Raw genomic sequence first — 19,759 nt, forward strand, 5'->3', positions numbered from 1 at the left:
CTGGTGATGAAAAGGATTTACCTTTTCTTACTATTTTATCTTGTTAAAATAAATTACTGAACAAGAATATTTTTAATAAAATACTGTAGTGTTATTAACTTAAAGAAATGTATGATCTATTCTCACTGTAGCTAACAGTCTCAAAATATATTTTGTTGATGTCATATATAAACACTGTAAGTGCAGTTCAAATTATATTTGGATAATTTTCTCCAACCACAAACTCCACACTTGAACAACTTCTTCTCGACTTTGTTATTGGGTTTGGCACGTTGATTTGTAAGTTGTATGTGTTTCCACATGGGAGAACAACTTCTCTTTTAATTCTTCACATATTGGTCTTGAAAATCATAAACTTTAGACGAATTACGATATTTCTCACAAATTTTTAAAATGGTTGTAAAAATCACACATTAAAATTGGTGTGAATTTCCCACAGCAGTCATTGTTCAAAGAATTGAATTTCACTTCTCCAAGCTTCAATATTCCTCTACGATTCTATTGGTAAAATAAAGAAAACAACAACTGAATAGGGGTTGTAATGTAACAACAGGAATCATCTGAATCTAGTTGGAAGGAGAGGGGAAATAGATGCACACGGAGACAGACACAAGCAAGCATTCTCTTTGTGCGTGTGCTAATCTTCAAGAAAATACCGATTTCTTCGAGCACCAAATGCGAGTCTCTGCTTTACAAGAAAATGTAAAACACAAGAGAAGAGGCAAAGGATTAGATTTTATAATTAGAATGCAAAGTAGGATTTATGACATTGCTTAACTGAGAATATCTGGGAATAGGCTTTTAATCCAGTGAGGAAACGAATGTAAGTCGGTCTTCCAGATCCATTTGTAGGAATGGATCTGATGTTGGGAACTAGGTACTCAGCAACCTGCTTGACAATTCGCAAAACAAAAGTTTTAAATTTGAGCATGAAACAGGAAATGAGGAAGGACTATGTTGTCAAAGAAAATGATTCTCTTTCATAGCCTATCTGTTTGACTATTTCAACCTAAAGCATTTCATAATACATAAGCTAGGTACAAGTAAAAGAATCTATGATCTCGATCCAAACTCAACCTGGGAGTGTTAGGGAGTAGACTTCGTTTATTTGAAGTATTGCACTAGGAGGAACGGACATTGATGGCATGAAAATAACTTACCTTTTCAGCTGGTTCAGCCAAAACATTGATGAAAAACTTGGCCTGCAATATGTAGAAATTTCATAAATAACAAATATCTCAGCAGAACAGAAAGAGTGGTGAAAAGGTGGAAAACAAATCATACCTGCTTTGTATTAGCACCTGACATGAGAAGATCTGTTGTGACCATTCCTGGCTGCCAGAAAACAAAGTTGAATATATCTCGTGAAAATTAGTGTTGAAATATTAAACAAAATTAACCGAATCTGTAGTACATACAGAGAGATTATGCACAAGAACATTTTTGACATCTTGCATTTTCAATTCTGCCTGCAGAGATAATAGACGTTTTATGTTAGTATAAACAAATCTAAGAGCATCCCCATCCGTGCTCTTAGCTAAGAGCATGGAGGTGGGCCCGGACCCACTTTTACTCCTTGTCCTTAGCTAAGAGCACAACACCCACATCCGTGCTCTTAGCTAAGGACAAGCTCAAGGGTCTCACTATTCTATTATTCAATTTAAATATTTCAATTACTAAAAACATTTTTACATTATAAAAAATATATTAAAAAATAAAAATTACATAATTAAAATCCTAAAAAATAAAACTTACATAATTAAAATCCTAAAAAATAAAAATACATAATTAAAATTCTAGAAAATAAAAAAATACATAATTAAAATCCTACAAATTAAAAATTCCTATAATTAAAGTGTTATGGGAATTTTTTGTGTTGAAGTGGGGGTATATATAGATGAAAATGTGAATTTTGGGGAAAAAAAATTGAAAAATAAATTAAAAGTGGGTAGAAAACGGATATAATTTTTTGGGAAGTGGGAAATATTTTTTTTATTTAAAAACATTTTTTTAAATAAATTTCGAATTTTAAAAAAAAATAAAAATAAAAAATCGAATTTAGCCGTTGGCCAATAAGAATATGCCACGTAGGGCTGCTCAGCGGCACAGACGTGCTCTTAGCTAAGAGCAGCGCCGTGCCGCTGGCACGGACGGACAGCTCGCGGGAGCGGACGGACGAGCTCGTGCTCAGCGGCACGGACGAACAAACGCCACCGCTGCGAATGCTCTAAACTCCTACATGGGATATCACATCAAAGCATTTTCTCTTTTTTTTTTTTTCTTCTTCTTTAAGGTTTGCAAGCATTATCATGTACTAAAAAATATATCATCACTAGGAAAATTACAAACAGAGAAAACAAAAAAAAATGAAAACGCCACATGCATTAAGAAATAGTAGTACTAATGATTTAGCCATAAGCATGTAATTAGACTCCTGGACGGAGCCGAGCCTTCAAGACACTATGAGAATGATCCTTGGTTATCTATAAATTAAGGAAGCAATTATGTATAAAACGAAACATGACAGGTAAACTGAATTTTTTTGACTAAATTCTTGAACTATAGTTCTTTCCATAACAAGAAATGCAGGACATGCCTGTAGTGATTTGGTAAGATGTACCACGCTGCGTTTAGTAGCCCCATAAGCAGCAAATCTGACAAAAAGATATTAAGAAAAGACGTAGAATAATGACAGTGAGAAAATAAAAGTATCAGTACAATGGCATTAGAAAATAAGGTCAAGATGAAATCCGACCTCGGGGTTGGTCTACCATCAGAACCAGCTCCATCAATGTTAAAGATATGACCACCTCGAGGTTGTTTTTGCATCATATTCATTGCCTAGAAAATTTTATGCATTAGCAAAAACCTATCTGCATGAATGGTTCCAGAATATGTATACATGCTTTTACCTCTCGACAACATATCATTAAGCCCAAGGTATTGGTAGAGACAACTTCACTGCGTATACAACAAAATGCAAATAAGCAAATGCTAGAGAAGTCATTAAGAAGAATTATGATGTGAACTGACATTAGATCTTGATCAGATGCCTCCATCAATGGTTTGTAACTGTAAGCATTTGATCCTGCATTATTTATCTGCATCATTCTAATGATGATATGAGACAAAGCAAATGATACATAAACCTATAGATATCCCTCAAACTTAAAAGAAGCCACAAGCATACTTAACTAGCTAGCATCACCTGACGAGAATGGATTAAATAGTAAAACTCTTAATGACATGTTGAATCGTAATTATATGTTAGGAGTTCACAAACAAAATAATATCAAAGTCGATTTGAGTTGAGTAAAATGTCAAATAACAGAAATCATCACATGGACTTGAATATATCTGGATGCTATATTTAGATAAGTTGTAATAATGTGAAGATGGAGTACCCATATGTCAATGTATTTGAGTTGCTCTTTGGAAAAAGCAACTAAGTTCTTGACATCATTCCCATCTCGAACATCACACTTGGTGCCCTGCATGAGGAAGACAAATTCATATCAGTCATGGCAAATATAAACATGTTGCTTGATATGTAAGAAGCAAGTTCAAGCCTGAAGTAGATTATATAGAAAATAGAGGTTGCTTTGTCAATCAGTTAGTATGTTTATAAGTAGTATGAACTTTTCCCTGATACAGTAATGCATGTAACATCATAGCACCAAAACTGTAAAGTATAATGATGTGGTGAAGGAGGTACCCACACATGCTGCTTCCCTGACTCTACCTTCAAGCTTTCTATAGCAGATTTCACTCGTTCCTCTGTCAAATTACAAGTATAGTATGATGTGATATCAAAGCATTTTTCTAATAAATGCAACAAAAATAGAATGTGCAATGAAAATCCATTATTGCATAAGTTGTAAGAAACAAATGATATTTATTTGAAATATGTTTTCTTGTTTGCTTAAAATGAAAAATATCATACTCCTACAACAGAAGCAAGAAATTAAATTTAAACAGTTTAATATAAAGTGTTTTATTTATAATGGAATGTTATAGCACCATAAGTTTTACTAATGACTTGTAAAAATGTATTATTCCTTTGTCTTGACAGTCTAATTGCCAACATCATCCTTGCATAAGTATTTTACAGGAATTGGTGATTTATCCATAAGTTTCCTGTTACTCAATAACAAGTAACACAATTCAATCAATATATTGCAGAAAAACATTAAAAGAGTATTGTTAAGCAGACACTTTGTTCCAGCCAATAAGCATCATAGAGTTTGGGAAACATCAAAATTCCCAAGTACTGGATTACTAAAATAAGAGGAATGCCACATTTCGCTGTGTTAATAAATTTATGACTTGTATTCGCAATAGGCGTTGATAGTGTAAGCCTATTTTTAGTTAAATTTACACCCAAATTAGCAAAAACAGTAAGTAGACGCAAGCAGGAGTGTGAAGAACACACAGATATAGTAGTATAAAACACTTACCAGATCGTGAGCATATGATGACATTGTCTCCAGATTTCAGAAACTCCTTTGCTAGTGCATACCCGATTCCTGAATGGATAAGCAGAAAAAAACCTAAATTAAACATTTCTGATGAGAAATTCCAATCATATATGAGTGGAAATTTCCAGAGTCGACTTGAAAGCATGTTTGATTTACCCAGACATAAAAAAATAAAAATAAAAAACACAAACACACCTTTAGTGGAACCAGTGATCAAAACGTTATATGGTGGAATCATGGGCTCACTATTAATCTTCTCAACAGAAGTAGAAGTAGAAGTTGATGAAGAATCAGAAGAAGAGGCATTTCGTAGAGAGAGCGATTTATAGTTAGAAGACGGATAAGTTTTGTTGGTGAAATGAAGCGTGAAATAGCAATGGCGGTTGAGCTTTTGAAGTGGTGAGTGAGTGGTAAAAGAAAGAATTGGGAGTGAAGAAGCTGAAATTGGCATTGCTGCTACAATCATCGCTGAATACGGAATAAAGAAAGCAGATAATGCTATAGTCTTTAAGAAGACGAAGAAGAAGAAGGCGGTCCAGATATTATTAACGGTGTTAACTGTTAACTGCGTTCTGCCTTTGATTCACATCTTTTTTCCAATACTATACTTGCAACAATCATTCATTTTAAAAATAATAATACTATAATACTCATATGCTCTTATTAACGAGCTTCGTCAATTAATTATTGAGACTTTAGGTTTGTATTAAGAAGTTGTTTATTCTTCGGTTGATAATTTTAACTCGTATGAAAGGAGCTAATCTAGATAGTTTATCGTGATGATTTTGTTGAAACTTCACGTTATTTTCATTTCATTAAATTTTGGGCTATGATAATGTATAGTTATTACTCCTTATTAGAAAGTTAATGTAGAGGGTATATTAATACTTTTATTGGAGTATTACTTTAGGTTGTGTTGAGATCGCCATTCGTACACATTTTCAATTGAGCTTTCATCTAATTTTAAGATTGAAATCTTTTGAGATAACCCATATAATTTTAGTAAAATCAGGAGGGGCTATTTGTATTTGGTGTTTCGTAAATGACAAGCAAATAGTAATTTTTATTCATCAGCTAATAACATTAAAAATACTTAAATAAAAAATTATGAGTATTGAAGTAAAAAAGAAGTACTCCTAGTTTAAATGGCAGAAAATACTCCATGATTTTCCATCGTTGTATTTCTACAACATAAAAATTGAAAGAGAATAAGTTAGTACGGAAATCTAATAAATGAAGTATATAGCTCAAATATAATCGTTATTATGCATGCTTGAAATTACACTCCCCAGTGACTACTTCATAACTGTTCTCTCATTTTAACCTATTTATCTGTTCTATAAATTACAATCTCTTATGTTTCAAAACTCAGCATCTATAAGGTCAATCGCCAACCAAATTTTTTCCTAAGCTGCTAACTCTGCCAATAATTTTATTGCCAGCATCTGCATTTACAAAACCCCAATGCCTCATACATCAATATGGAGTTTCTGCACGACCCCCATATCTAATGGCTGCTCAAGGCTCGGCTTAAGGGAACATTATTTACAGACTAAAAGCATGGGTATATTGTACAGTCTCCCTCCGTGATCATATGATGAGCCAGGAACTATGGAATAGATATGGTTTCATCAAAGTTATGGTTCTGAAATCCAGATGAGCTTACTTTTTAACGTGGATTGCGCTTTGACCTCCTCCGCCTGCCAAGAAGTTTCAACATGTTGTCGGTGACATCAGGCGGAGAATTGACATCTTCGACATGATTGTTCTCAGATGTTTGGGTTAACCATGCCAATGCTTCTATAGCAGCATCTTTCTCTGCTAGGGCCTTATTTTTCTTTGGTTTCCCCACAAACTGCATGCCCTTGAACTCAACTAGAGCCCGGAATTCATTTGTCTTGAGATGCTTGGTTTTGTACTTGGGAGGTGAGTGGCCAGCTCTCATCAATAGTGTCTGAAGCAAGCTCTTTGGATTCGTTCCGTCTTTCGTAAACCTCTCTTTATCGCAGGATTCTCTGGGTTTCTTGCTATCACGACCAAAGACAAACCTCCCTTCACACTGGTCGCCTGACACCAACTCCTGAACAGCAAGCATTAGGTACTTGCCTTCCTTGTGAATGTCCATGCTGGGATGTCCAAGCTGCAATATCATGATCCAGACATGAAAGTTAGGAAACTAAGCCACACGAGAGGATGTCTTCTTGAAACAACAATAAAGGCCAATCGATAATATACACAAGCATAATATTACCCTACCATTCCCCTGTCCCTGGGAGAACCCATAGCTCCCACCTCACTCCACCACTGCCACCCCTTCTGTCATCTCTCTCACCTAGTGCTACGCAAGCATTGAAGCACTTATCTAATTATCACATGTTTTTACTGGCCTATTCCTCAACTAAAATTTACAAAAGTAAATAAAAGGATTGACGCTTATTCTAGCACAAGGTTTTTGACAGAAACAAAAATGTCCAGAACTAACACAAATATAGAGAGGCTTGCATGAGACTTGGTTACTTTACTATACACAACATATGCCCGGCATATATTTATAGAGGCTTGCATGAGACTTGGTTACTTTACTATACATAACATATGCCCGGCATATATTTTGATGCTAAAAATAGAATCAAACTTTGTACCAGCCATAATGTTTGGAAAGAATATTTAAAATAATACAATGTCAAACTTGTTGACTTGATGAGAACATCACAATTGACAGATAAGATATCTGAATAAAAGATCAAGAGTTTAAAAAAAGAACGATAAACAAACCAAACAATTTTACCATATGAATGGAATGCTGTTACTAGTATATTTAAATGTTACAAACAGACAGAAAATTAACAAAATTATTGATGCGGAAAGAGACACATATGAGATGAGAAATTTACCTTCTGTATTAATAGTTTATCTGCCTCCTCCTTGAGTTTCAGATAGCACTCTGCCAAGCTTGGGTCCATGAAAAATTCAACATATCCCTCCAACATTTTCAGATGTCCTCCCTGTAACAATCAGAAGACACATACACACACCAATAAGTAAATAGCGAAATACAGACATCAGAGCATTTTCTGATAAAGAAAATTACCGTAGCACCACACTCCAGTTTACCACCAAACAGGATCAAAACAGAATCAGATACTCCAGTTGAATCACGTATGAAAACAGTATTGACTTTCACCTTCTCACCAAATACCAACCAGGGGTATTGTATCGTTTGGTACCGTGCATTCACAGAATTCTGGAATAAATGAATAAAACAAGATCATTACTTTTTCGATTGTCATAAACAGAGCTTCAGCAATTTCCCATGCTACATAACTAAAACTTCAGTTTAGAGAGAGAACATTATTCCCACCAAAGTGACTAAAAATGAATAGTCCTACCAACGTGGCACTGATTAACAATTCTCAGTAACATCAAGAACCTAGAAAATGAAAAATATATGAGGTGTGTAAAAGTTGTATGTTTTTCTTTTATTGCCAGATTATGATATTTCCTTCAGTTAAATATTCTTTTTGTTATTATCCAGAATAGGAAAGTATCAGACTTACAATGTTCATGAATGACTGTCACAGGAATCCTAAAAGAAAAGATTTAGTTCCTGAAATTTAAGGTCATACATGACTCGATTCCAACTCAACAAAATCATTTAGACCTGTTGGGAGGTTAAAATAAATAACAAATGACAGCAACTTTACTTTGTGTAATTAGCTTGAATATATAATAGTATTAACATATTAAAGATCTAATCCTACCACATAATTCAAGGGATAGAAAATCTTTTGATAATGTAGGAGGCCAGGATTGTTTACATAATCTATGATAATTCACATCATACGCATCCAACTAGATGGGGTGTCATTGGAGAATCACCCATGTCATCCTTCTAATCCTTGACCAGATTCATTGTAAATGCTAGAATTTTTACTAGGCAAAAAGATTTTTATGAGACTCAAGTTGTGATATTGGCAGGAGTAAATTGGATGGATTTCATGTTTATCTTGTGGGGTTTTAAATTGTTTGCTAAGCAGAGTCTTTCTGTTTCTTCACAATATTCCCAGATTTAGATGTACTGCTACCGCATTTAGATTTCAGATGCAGTATTCAATGCTCAGAGTTTGAACAGTTCCATTTCCTATTTAATAGTGGTGAGGACTGTTTGATGCAGTCCATTCTTAAGTGTGTTGCGAGAAAGCTAATGAATCTCGTAGATAACTAAATAGGCTTCACAACCTACCGCATAGAGCAAGACAGGCCCATCATCCATTGTTTTGAAAGACATTGTAGTCTCACGAGGCTGTCAATAAGGAAAAAAAAAACAATGTGTCAATCCGATGGGCCAAAGTCCAAAAAGAACTATAAGTAGTAGAAGTGTAGAACTCACCACTACAGACACAATGCCAGGAAATAGGCCAGAACATATTACAGCACGAACCAATGATTGATTGTGACTTAATCTGTTATTAATTGACCCAGCTGTATCTAGCAACCCGGCATCTTTCAAGATGTAAGTGAATTGTTTACGAAGAGAATGGATAGCTTGAAGAGTTTGGAGAGAGAGGAAGTTTCTCCAACAATACTCGTATGCTGATCCTTCTCTTTCAGCATCCTTCCATCCTTCATATGCACGAACAAGTGCCATATGATCACTATAGTCCTTTGCTGAGAATCTCGACTTAGCTGTTCCAGCTAACTACACAGTCATAGAAATGTAAATCAGCTTGTGAACTTCTCCATGTGGACCATCTACTTTTAAAAGCTTTCTATTGCCTCAAGAAGAAGTAAAAAGATGAACAGATACTTGCATACAAAATCGCATTTTGCTCTCCCTATGTAACCATTTTACCTTCTAAAGGAAACAGTCTCATGCCAGCATAAAGAAAAAGTAACTTACAAAATGTTTGCTTAACCAAGAAACATAACAATGCATATAAAATATGATCTGACCAATGACTACATCAGCTTCGCAAAAATTAGACCATTGCACTTGTATTTCCTCACCTCTAGAATTGCACAAACGAAGTCAATATTTATAAATTATCCTCGGTCATCTATTAAAACACCTAACAGAAAATAATTAATACGCTGGTATCAGAAATGCACATAATGATGGGACAACAGCATATTAATTATTAACCAAAGATGTTCAGTGAGCATGGATAATAATGACTACAGTAGTAAATTGACAGTTATCACCAATGAACTGATGCTTCAACTGAATGCAAAAACAATCATTCCTTCAGTAATACCACATGAAATATAACATTCATTAATAAGGAAGAAATGCATGTAAAATTTGCTAACTTACATCCTTTTTATCTTGAGGCAAAAGAAAAGGATCCCTGACACTGAGACCAGCAACAATTGTCAGTATAGGGTCAAAGCAGCAATAGATAGCACCCATGATTAGCATTTTCCCCAGCTTAGGATCCACCGGAAGCACAGACAAGAACTTTCCTGATTGCACAAGATATAAAGATTACATAATAAAAATTGGAAAGGCTACATATCAAGATGAGTACCATAACATGCAGATGAGTTGTTTAGTTCACATACCAAGATGAGTAAGGTTCTCATTTTCATCCAAAGCACCAATCATCTTCAAAAAATCAACAGCATTTTGAACCTGAAATGTTCAGAGAGAATCAACAAGGATGACTCCAGGTGCCTTGTTGGATAGAAAAGGCAGGCGAAAGTCATGTTATATCCATCAGAATAACTTAAAACATGTACTATAAGAGATGCACACTTCGTTTTTATCCAAAACATAAGACCAAAGAAAATGTTTGAAACAGAAGAACAGGGAGAAAAAAGAAAAACGAAACTAAAATTTACTGAATAATGCAGGGAAGTTCCGGTACCAGAAGCATTGAACTTTTATATCTAGAGGTGACTTGATGTATATGAACAATGTTATGTGATTTGAATCCTTTCATCCAAATCGACAAGCAAATTAGAGATGCAATAAGGCAAAGTTTGATTATGTTTTGTGAACCAATTTTATTTCCTAAAAATAAAATACGAACTCTCCACAAGATTTCTTGAAAAACAATTCTCTCTCTTAATAGTTCAAAATATCCTAGACTAATACTCTCTGAAATACATCAAGAATATATCCTAAATTCCTAATATATTACTTATTCCTGATATGATTCCTAAATTGCATTTCGTCAAACATTTTATAGAATACCCCAAGCAAGAGATTGTTAAGGGATACTAGGGAAAAGGAAAGCTACAGACTAAGAAATATAATTGCATTTCTTCTCAAGACTAAGTATACCTCTAATGCACGGTCATTATAAATTGGAAGAATTTGGGTACCTATATTTCGAGTTTGGTGAACAAAGTTTTGTCAAATAGAACCATAAGTGTTAATGAGAAATCTATTTCACACCAGTAGTTAACCATTTTCATTTGTGTAATGCGGGATGACTGTCTCATAGCACGGGGAATAATTTTTGGAACTCATAAAGCTAGTGGCGGATCCAAGATCCGGAAACGGAGGGGGCGGAATATATAGTATTAGCTTGATTTAGTACGGATATGGCTATTTTTTTCGTTATTCGGGGCGATGCCAGAGGCAAACAGAGGGGACGGACATGGTAATTTTACGTCCCGATAAGTGGAAACTAGTCGCACGGAGGGGGCGACCGCCCCCTCCTGCCCCCCCTAGATCCGCCACTGCATAAAGCATCAATGTCCTGAAAGCAGAACTGCGAATGAAATCAATAAGTCTCGCCAGACTAAAAGACAAATATAGAACCAAATGTCATGCAACTTTAGCATTATATATCAACACGAACTAAGTGGTATTTGCTTACAGCCAGTGGTTCAGGCGGCTGAAGAGAAGCAGATATAAAATCCCCAATACTTTCGACTTGTAAGCTTTTAATTTGCAAGCAGAGAGAGTTCAATGGAGTTCTTAAAAGTTCAGGGAGTTGATATTCAGCAAAAGCTTCATATACACATTGTGGATACAGGTGGTAGCACTCGCCTGGCTGTACACGGCCAGCCCTACCCCTTCTCTGCAAGCAAAACATGGACAAGGGCAACATTATTGACTAAATAAGGTGAAAAATCATGATACAATAGATGAAGTGAATTAACAAACCCTATACAAGATTTAAACAATTAATGGTACTATATAACTTAGCAAGACCCAGTATCAATATAATAATTGTTTTGAGTGTGTTACAAGGTGAAGCATTTAAATTCTTAGCAGAGAGGTTAAAATGCAGTGCAGGAACCACGAACTAATGTAGGTAGATTTCTCTTTGATTCAATTTATGTAGCAAGAAAGCACCTAAATATTTATCAGAAGGATATTTTCTTATCTTACACATTATACAGAACCAACCAGTAAGTATGAAAAAGTAAACAAGAATGTTTTAACTCACTTGCCGAGCAGAAGCTTGGGATATCCATGAAGGTAGTAGACACGGTGTGTTATTTAGAGCATCATAAGTAGTCTCTTTTGCTTTTCCACAATCAACAACGAAAACTATGTCATTGATTGTAATACTTGCCTCAGCCATATTCGTAGCAAGCACTATTTTCCGTACATTGGGAGGTGGCCTCTCAAATATGAGTTTCTGTAAGATAAACAAGTTGGAGATGGTAAGTACTGTACATTATAATAAAAAAAAAAATGGATATTTAGCAGAGACAGAGAAACACTCTTAGGACAAAATTATTTGAGCTCAACTCGGGGAAAGATCATAAATACAAATAATATGTTGCTCCCAGAATATCAACTCGAGCAATTGAAATATCGGAATGAACAGTTATTCTGGAAAACTTTATGTTCTATTTTTATCATAGTCACTCATGAAGTCAAGTGGCAAGATAAAACTTGCAATGAAAAGGGGGAGGGGGGGGAATGTAATGCAAAAACCACTTACCTGTTCAGAAGTTGCCATTGAGCCATGGCATGTAAGCAGAAGGACCCTATTTGGATCCCCTAAGAGAGGATGAGCTTTTAACTGATCCCTCAAACAACTAATATCCTCCCACCCAGTCATAAATACCAACACAGCCCCAGGGCGTTCCTTGCGAGTTATATGGCACAACACAGCCTCTAAGAGATTGAACCCAATAGAGTCGGGTATCCAGCACGATAAAGACTCTTGTACTCTAGAGCTATAGTTCTCAAATTTTGCTTTACTCATAGCTTCCTGTACATAGAACACATAGCACAACAAGCTTCATAAGACAATTTATGAAATTGCCACATACCTGGAAAAAGCAAATTCTTCTAATGTGGTTAAGCATTGACAAATCGTGCATACATGTAAAAGTGTTTGGCAGATTACTAGCCTACTTTGGAAACTAATATGCCTATGCATAATGCCTTTATCATAGTAGGCTGCTGATGCAATGAAATTGTATCACTTGGTAAAGATATGGTTAACCAAAACTGCATAAAAAAGAAGACAGGCAGAGAGTGAAGAGATCTACCTTTTTTGTTTTCTTCACAATATAAGAAAGCACAATTTGAAAGTTTTACAAGAAAAAATCCAACAAGAGAAGATAAATAGAAAGGGATCGCCTGTATGTTCGGCCTAGCTTCTTCAGCCATTAAATACAGTAATAATTCCTTTTCTTTCTTTCTGTTGTTTTCTCGTGTGGGATGGTATGAAACATGGATTTTTATTTGAATAAAAAGGTACAAAGAGTATAGTCAACCTTGGATGATGAAAATGTTTTAGCTCCAACACACAATTTCAATCTCTAGCCTTATCTGATACGAGAAAAAAAAAATGAATTCTTTGCAATTTGAAGAAACACGTCAAGCAATTCTAGATTCATACCAAATGCCAGACCTCCCAATATATTCATATTGGTGCTCAAAGAAACTTTTATTCCTTTCTAATTCTAACCAACGGAAACAACACAACACTGGAACAATTAACACCCCACCCATTTTTTGCCAATAAATCTTCCGAGGTAAAGTAAAAACAGATTGCCAACTAAGTAAGACTGTGTTATAAGCTAAAAGCAAATCAGAATTTGATGCTAGCTAATCAAAGTATGCATTATTCAGATTTAACAGAAAGAAAATACGGAATGGAGGGTAAACAATTCACAGTGCATGGCTATAATAATAAAGCTGACAGTGAATCTAAAATTTATCCAGAAGATCAGAAATCTAAAAGTTACATTATTTTCCCAAAATTGGAATCGTTTTTACAATTTTACTTTAATAAGAAATTTTGAAGTACACAATATAGTATGACAATTGGTGCAAAGTTAAGAAAAAAAATCCTACCTCAACAAGAGAGGTAATTTGATTTTTTCTTTTCCGTGGAGCTAGTTGTTTTTGTGTCTTCCAAAGCTTCTCTTGGCCATAATCATCTATTTGGTTGAACGAAGTTATCTTATATCCCGTCATTTCCAGTATATCTTCCAGAAAACATACTCTTACAGGATAAGTGAAACCCTGCACACATAAAAGAGTTGCGCTTCATATGTAATTTAATGCACAGGCACAGAAGTCCCTACCAGATGAAGTACATTAATACTTAACCCAAAAACTGATTCCCATCCCAAAACATGAAGTCCAGTATGGAACAAGACTCTCTATTGCAGTATTTGACACTTAGGGAACTACTTTTGAACTTACAGGAATATGAATCATAGGTGCTCCACCAAAATAATTAGAAAATAGATCAGCATTCAGAGTGGCACTCATCAAGATTAATCTCAAATCTGGTCGTCGTGGAAGAAGATCCTTCAAGACAATCAACAAGAAATCTGGAATATTGAGCAGCATGTCAGAAATATAATACCATAAGCTTTAGCTAAACAAATTACCAAATCTGTGTACATATAAGTGTGCACCTTCATTCATGCCTCGCTCATGAATTTCATCAACAAAAACATGAGTTACACCATCCAGGTTTCTATCACTCAAGAGCCTTCGGAGCAAAATTCCACTGGTACAGAAAAGCAAATGTGTGTTCTTCCCTTTCATTCCCTCTAATCGCACTTTATATCCGATCTATCATGAAAGTTATTGTTTATAAAGAGAAACTGAAGACAAAAAAAAAAGTTGTGGCAACTAGAAACTATACATTCAGCAGTGACTTAACTACAAAGGCAGATACATCACTTAAACTGAAACTAAGTATTAAATTATGAAGAAACGGAATAGCAAGCCTACTGATTCACCAAGAGGCTCTCCCCTCTCTGCAGAAACTCTTTCTGCAACAGTCATTGCGGATATTCTTCGGGGCTGTGTACAGATTATGTTACAAAACGCTCCCCTGCCAGACTCTATATTTGCCTCCAAAATATACTGAGGGAGTTGTGTGGTCTTACCACAACCAGTCTCTCCAGAAATCACCACAACCTATTGTTTATAAGGAAGATAAGGAACTGACATATGTAATTATAAATCAATAAGATTAAAACAACATGACCAATGAATTGTATCATAATTCTTGAAGTTCAAACGGAATTTTTATCTTCAAAAAATCCATTAGTCCTTCTAACCGCAATAGCTAATAGAAAGCTAGATGGCATGCTAAATTGCCAATGTTAGACCAACCACAACAGTTTAGGGAAAGAGGAAACTGTGAGAAGAGGACAGAAATTCATATGAAGTATTTATTTGAGAAGGAATTTGAAAGGAAACTATCAAGATAGAGCCCAATCCCACCTTCTACATCATTCACATATCTTTGTGCAATTATTGCAATAAAACCCTTATAATTTCCTTATTAAAGACCGAGATTTTTGTTGTTCCAAGTTTTTAAATGCGACAAATATAAGTCCCGAGAAACTGAAGAGAGTTAGTAGGATACTAGAGTATAGTAGAACTTCATTGTGTATTATGCTGAAATTTCTCTAGCTTGGGAGCGTATTTTTCACATTAACCACAATTCTTCTGGTTCATATCAGATATCACAAAGAATTAAGAACTTAACCTGATTCCTTGCAATTGCTTGAAGGAGCCTCTCCTTCTCCCTAAATGCAGGGAGGGATTTCCTAAAATCCAGCATTCGTCTTCCTTCAGGGGATTCCTGTGTTGAGAAAATAATAAAACTGAATTTGAGACGCAAAAACATAATACTACAAGTTGACATAAAGGGTGATTGGCTAATATTTGTTACAAGCACTTATGTCTTATAAAATAAAATTGGGGCTTATAGGATGTCAAACTTATGTAATACGGAGTAGTTAAGTCTTTGTAGTGCTTTCCAGAAAAGAAAAAAAAAGGTCATGTTAGCAAAGGCTTTCATGAGAAAACTAGAGGAGTCAGTTAATATTTTGACAAACAAGTTGAGAATTCCTTACTTTTCAAAAACAAATCTTTTGCCACATTTTAAAAGCTTTAAGATATTTGAAGGCATGTTAAGGCTTCATCATACTACCTCACAGAAAATGAAGTATGGAGAATTATGGAGTTGAACAAGCCACATACCTAAGAACTAATAGACAAAGTCTTACACTAACTAAGAGAAGAGAATAAAGAAGAGATCTCAAATATAACACCGCTATAAATGTAAACCAGTAGTGATTAAGAGGATATCACACTCCCCACAAACTAGATTGCAGGTCGTGTATGAATGCTTGTGATTTCTAAATTTGTTTGTGAAAGGGCTTCGGCCATGGTATACAAGATCTATGGTTGTCTAGTTGTCGCAAAAACATCTTGATAGGTTTCTTGCATGTAACGCCATAACCCCCAGTTTATCTAGCAATTTTATATCTCTTTCAATTATACGAAGGGATACACTCTCAATTTTTCCCTGCAGCTTCTTGAAATCACAAACTGTTTTAGCTTTTCTAGGTCACAAGCTTTCCCATATATAGAGGTACATTATCCTGATGTAGAACACCTGCACACATTTCTTGCAGAGTCTACAACTGAGAAAATTTTAACTTCTCTGCAGTAGCTTATTCTGCATGCCCAATCTTTCATTCGGGACATCTTAAGCTCAAAGTCCTCTTCATCATATTGACATGTTCTTCATTCGATTTGCTCACAGACTGGCTTAGAAGCAACCAATGAGTCTGCATGTCCAACATCTCCTACGATAAAGCTAGTGTATACTTATGCAGTGAGCCTAAAGTCTTTTCTTAGACCGAACAACTTCTATGCCAAGAAATATCTAGAACAAAAACTAGTGTTCATTCATGGTCTTTGGTTCTCTCTACAAATGAGGGTTTTGGAAAGTACATCTGGTGTAAAAAAAAGGTAACATCCATGAAACTGTATATCTTCTTTGTAATGGAAGAATAGAATTTATGTTCATTTGATAGGGAGAAGACCCTAAATAAGACACATCAGATAGACTCTGGATCCAACCACCAACTCTGATTATGATCTTAACAAAATGCTATGAAACCACATTGTTGAGGACAATGAGGTAATTATAATGGTAGTAGGAAAATTGTAAAGGTTGGATTGGCAGTATGAAATTTCAAAGTTTGGGAGGGGATATATATTAATAAGATATGTTGATGTCAGCATATGTAGAGAACAATAGGGATTGAACTATTGCTAATAAGTAACTTTTTTTTCTCTCTGCAACCTCATATTGTTGAAAATTGCTGCAAACGCAAAGCCATGAACCTAGTTGATGCGAGTCAAAAAATGAATAATAAGTCGGTTCACAATAATACAGATCATCAGTTTCAAATGAAATGCATGCCTGCCAAGTTCTTTGCATATTACGCAATCGCAAGCTCCGTCTCTGCAAAACCTTCTCCATGACAGAAGCATCGAGAAACGGATCTGCGTGTTCAGCTGAATCGACATTTTCAACTGGATTGGTAGACTCAATCTCATTTGAAATCTGACAGGCCTTTTTGGAGTTTAAGCTTGTTCTGTCAAGATGTTCCTGAAGCAAACTCTCAACCCTTCTTTGCAAGCTCAATGGGATGACAACCTGGACAAGTTAACACACTATTTCCAGTAAGACAAATTACTCAGCCTTTTTTAATAACAACTAAGAAGTTGGTCAATGACATCATTCATATCTCCTCACAGCTGGCGTAAATCATGAAAAAAGAAAGCAGGTTCCAGCTCATATCTTTGTTACTGATAGGTATATAGGTATATTTGTGTTTTGAATAGAACGAATCCATAACTCATATCTTCTTCCTTATCTTTACCAAACCCATCATCTCCTTAGCCTTTATCCTCAATCTCAATCCTTCGTTATTTTTTGTTGACACTACTTGGCCTTCCACTCAACAAGTAAAAAAACAACCCAGTTCTTAATCAAATGTAGCTACAAGTGTAGCTGAGAGAACTACAAGGGTTATACGATCATTCTAAATCAAGTTCTACTGGAAATGTTGCGTGAAAAATAGGTGATGGCCTAGCAAAGTTCTATAAAGAAAATGAGAAACAAGTTTTCTAGAGGTGAACGTATTATGCTGCATGTTTGGTAACAGAGAGAATGCAGCTATATAAGCAGAGATAAGATATTCCTAGAGATATGTATGTGATTGCGTAGGCAATATAACAAGATCATAATTCTTTTTTTTAGTGCTCTGTTAGTGAACTAACAAGTGTCTTGTAAGTAAAACACATACCAGAAATGATTTTGAGGGTCATGCAATAGTGGAGATTGTAATTCACATTTCATAATAATTAAAGTGCATGTAAGATGTGATAATTATACAAAATGAACCTATGCCCATGATTAACTTTCTAACCTCCCTCTGAGGCCGCTTATCATCCAGATCTGGTCTGTAGTTGGGAAGAGGAACCTTACTGGCCACGATCACTTTCCCATACAGCTGACTGGCAATGATATTCAGAGTATTTTACACCACTAAATAAAAACAAAAATAGAAAACAAATAGATGTCAGGTAAACTGTCCTACCAGTAAAGCCCCATCCGTTTGGCAAGGTTGGATATTTGTTCAAAGTCCCGTTTATCTCTTTTATCACGAGAAATAATCTCTTGATCTTTATCATTTTGTAACAGCATGCTGAGTTTCCATTTCCACTCATCAATATTCGCCACTGATGATGACGGCTGTAGGATAATGTGTTTGGCATAAATAACCGGTTTTATACATCAAACAACTACTACCAAGAACTGTAAGTGATAATATAGCTAAGAAATTGATATGGACAACCACTCTATTTCTCATCACAAAACCAACCAAGAAATAAAGAAGTTGTAAAATATTTGCATCATATCTCAAATAATGTGGTATCCTCAAGTATTACTACAGTGCAGGCTACTCGTCAAAGATTGAGTCTTTATCCCAATCATATGGGTTTCATGTTTTTTATAGCACGGAGAAATTTTCCAATCATGGCCAACTTCTTAAGTTACAAAATCAAACTAAGAATTCAAAACCACAATGCAGGCATTATATCAAACATCTTCAGGGCAATTATATAGAAGGAAAATTGAAAGAATTACTGGGTGGTTTTCGTAATCGCATTCATATTCATCGTCGGAGAACTGCTCAGCGGCGTAGCTACAGAACCGACGCCGCGATAGAACAGGTTGGCGACTCAAGCTTTGGTGTTTGGAGCAAACATAATTCCCAACAACATAGGCAACGGTGGTATAGTCACCGAAAGGCACAACTCGGGAGTTCCGCAAACGTGAAGGAGAATATAGGGAGGCGGATTTTATGGCGGCGCGTGCAAGCAACGCCTTTAGCCGGGAATGCATTGTAGGCGAAGAGAGGACTGGACCATGGTGGTTTTTTCCTCTTCTTCTCTATTTCCAACGTTATTAATTTGTAGTACTAGTAATTTTATATTCAAAATATTGATATCTTCTGCGATTTTTATTTACAGCATTAGAATATAGAGCATCCACGCTATGGTGCTCAATTTTATTTAACTATTCATCGTGACAAGGAGGATGATCCATTGCTAACTCATCATTTAATTGCTAATTACAACTAATTTAAGATTATAAGATTTTAGAAAGCATGTGGTCTACACTTTACCACGGGTAATTTTTATTTTTATTAATTAAATAAAAAAAGATTAAAAAAAACTTCAAATTAGGGTTTTGAATGAAAATGTCAATATAGTGTTTCAAAAATATTAACACAATGCTTTGAGAATGTCAACACAATACTTTAAGAATGTTAAACTCATTGCTTATATTAACATTCTACATGTATTATATTGATATATTTTATATAGTATGTTGACATTTTTGCTATACGAAAAAATTAAAAACTTTCGAAAAAAATTTCAAATTTTGACGTCGGAACATATGCATGTAGGATATCGTTGGAATTCTTATAAAATTATCTTTAATTCGATATATGTTATATGGATT

The 19,759-nt window shown here is 35.1% G+C and overlaps 2 protein-coding genes across 6 annotated transcripts; both read right to left on the reverse strand.

The window, feature by feature from the left end:
* Nucleotides 1–445: 445 nt before the first annotated feature.
* Nucleotides 446–5,016, reverse strand: LOC125186531 (chlorophyll(ide) b reductase NOL, chloroplastic). Of its 4 annotated transcripts, none has more exons than XM_048082907.1 (13): nucleotides 4,674–5,014; nucleotides 4,458–4,526; nucleotides 3,716–3,777; nucleotides 3,405–3,491; nucleotides 3,034–3,101; nucleotides 2,913–2,961; nucleotides 2,756–2,841; nucleotides 2,597–2,654; nucleotides 1,419–1,469; nucleotides 1,285–1,335; nucleotides 1,161–1,202; nucleotides 779–892; nucleotides 446–685 (listed from the first exon to the last, which is right to left on the reverse strand). In XM_048082907.1, exons 1-13 carry the CDS (start codon nucleotides 4,942–4,944, stop codon nucleotides 638–640), a joined length of 1,056 nt encoding a protein of 351 aa, XP_047938864.1. In that variant the 5' UTR covers nucleotides 4,945–5,014; the 3' UTR covers nucleotides 446–637. The 4 variants fall into 4 exon arrangements, with proteins under 4 accessions (XP_047938864.1, XP_047938865.1, XP_047938866.1 ...); XM_048082908.1 differs by having other exon boundaries at nucleotides 779–889; nucleotides 4,674–5,010; XM_048082909.1 differs by lacking the exon at nucleotides 1,419–1,469 and having other exon boundaries at nucleotides 4,674–5,016.
* Nucleotides 5,017–5,544: 528 nt separating this feature from the next.
* On the reverse strand, nucleotides 5,545–19,188 carry LOC125188714 (DExH-box ATP-dependent RNA helicase DExH3). Of its 2 annotated transcripts, XM_048085724.1 has the most exons (20): nucleotides 18,878–19,188; nucleotides 18,327–18,481; nucleotides 18,156–18,243; nucleotides 17,144–17,380; nucleotides 15,413–15,508; nucleotides 14,647–14,835; nucleotides 14,325–14,484; nucleotides 14,107–14,237; nucleotides 13,753–13,923; nucleotides 12,386–12,658; nucleotides 11,882–12,076; nucleotides 11,306–11,509; nucleotides 10,041–10,110; nucleotides 9,793–9,941; nucleotides 8,869–9,177; nucleotides 8,722–8,781; nucleotides 7,570–7,722; nucleotides 7,373–7,483; nucleotides 6,145–6,618; nucleotides 5,545–5,662 (listed from the first exon to the last, which is right to left on the reverse strand). In XM_048085724.1, the coding sequence occupies exons 1-19, from the start codon at nucleotides 19,133–19,135 to the stop codon at nucleotides 6,148–6,150; spliced, it is 3,480 nt and encodes a 1,159-aa protein (XP_047941681.1). In that variant the 5' UTR covers nucleotides 19,136–19,188; the 3' UTR covers nucleotides 5,545–5,662; nucleotides 6,145–6,147. The 2 variants fall into 2 exon arrangements, with proteins under 2 accessions (XP_047941681.1, XP_047941680.1); XM_048085723.1 differs by lacking the exon at nucleotides 5,545–5,662 and having other exon boundaries at nucleotides 5,706–6,618.
* Between the last annotated feature and the right edge of the window lie 571 nt (nucleotides 19,189–19,759).

The sequence above is a fragment of the Salvia hispanica genome, chromosome 5 (genome assembly GCF_023119035.1).
Source record: "Salvia hispanica cultivar TCC Black 2014 chromosome 5, UniMelb_Shisp_WGS_1.0, whole genome shotgun sequence".
NCBI classification, from domain to species: domain Eukaryota; kingdom Viridiplantae; phylum Streptophyta; class Magnoliopsida; order Lamiales; family Lamiaceae; genus Salvia; species Salvia hispanica.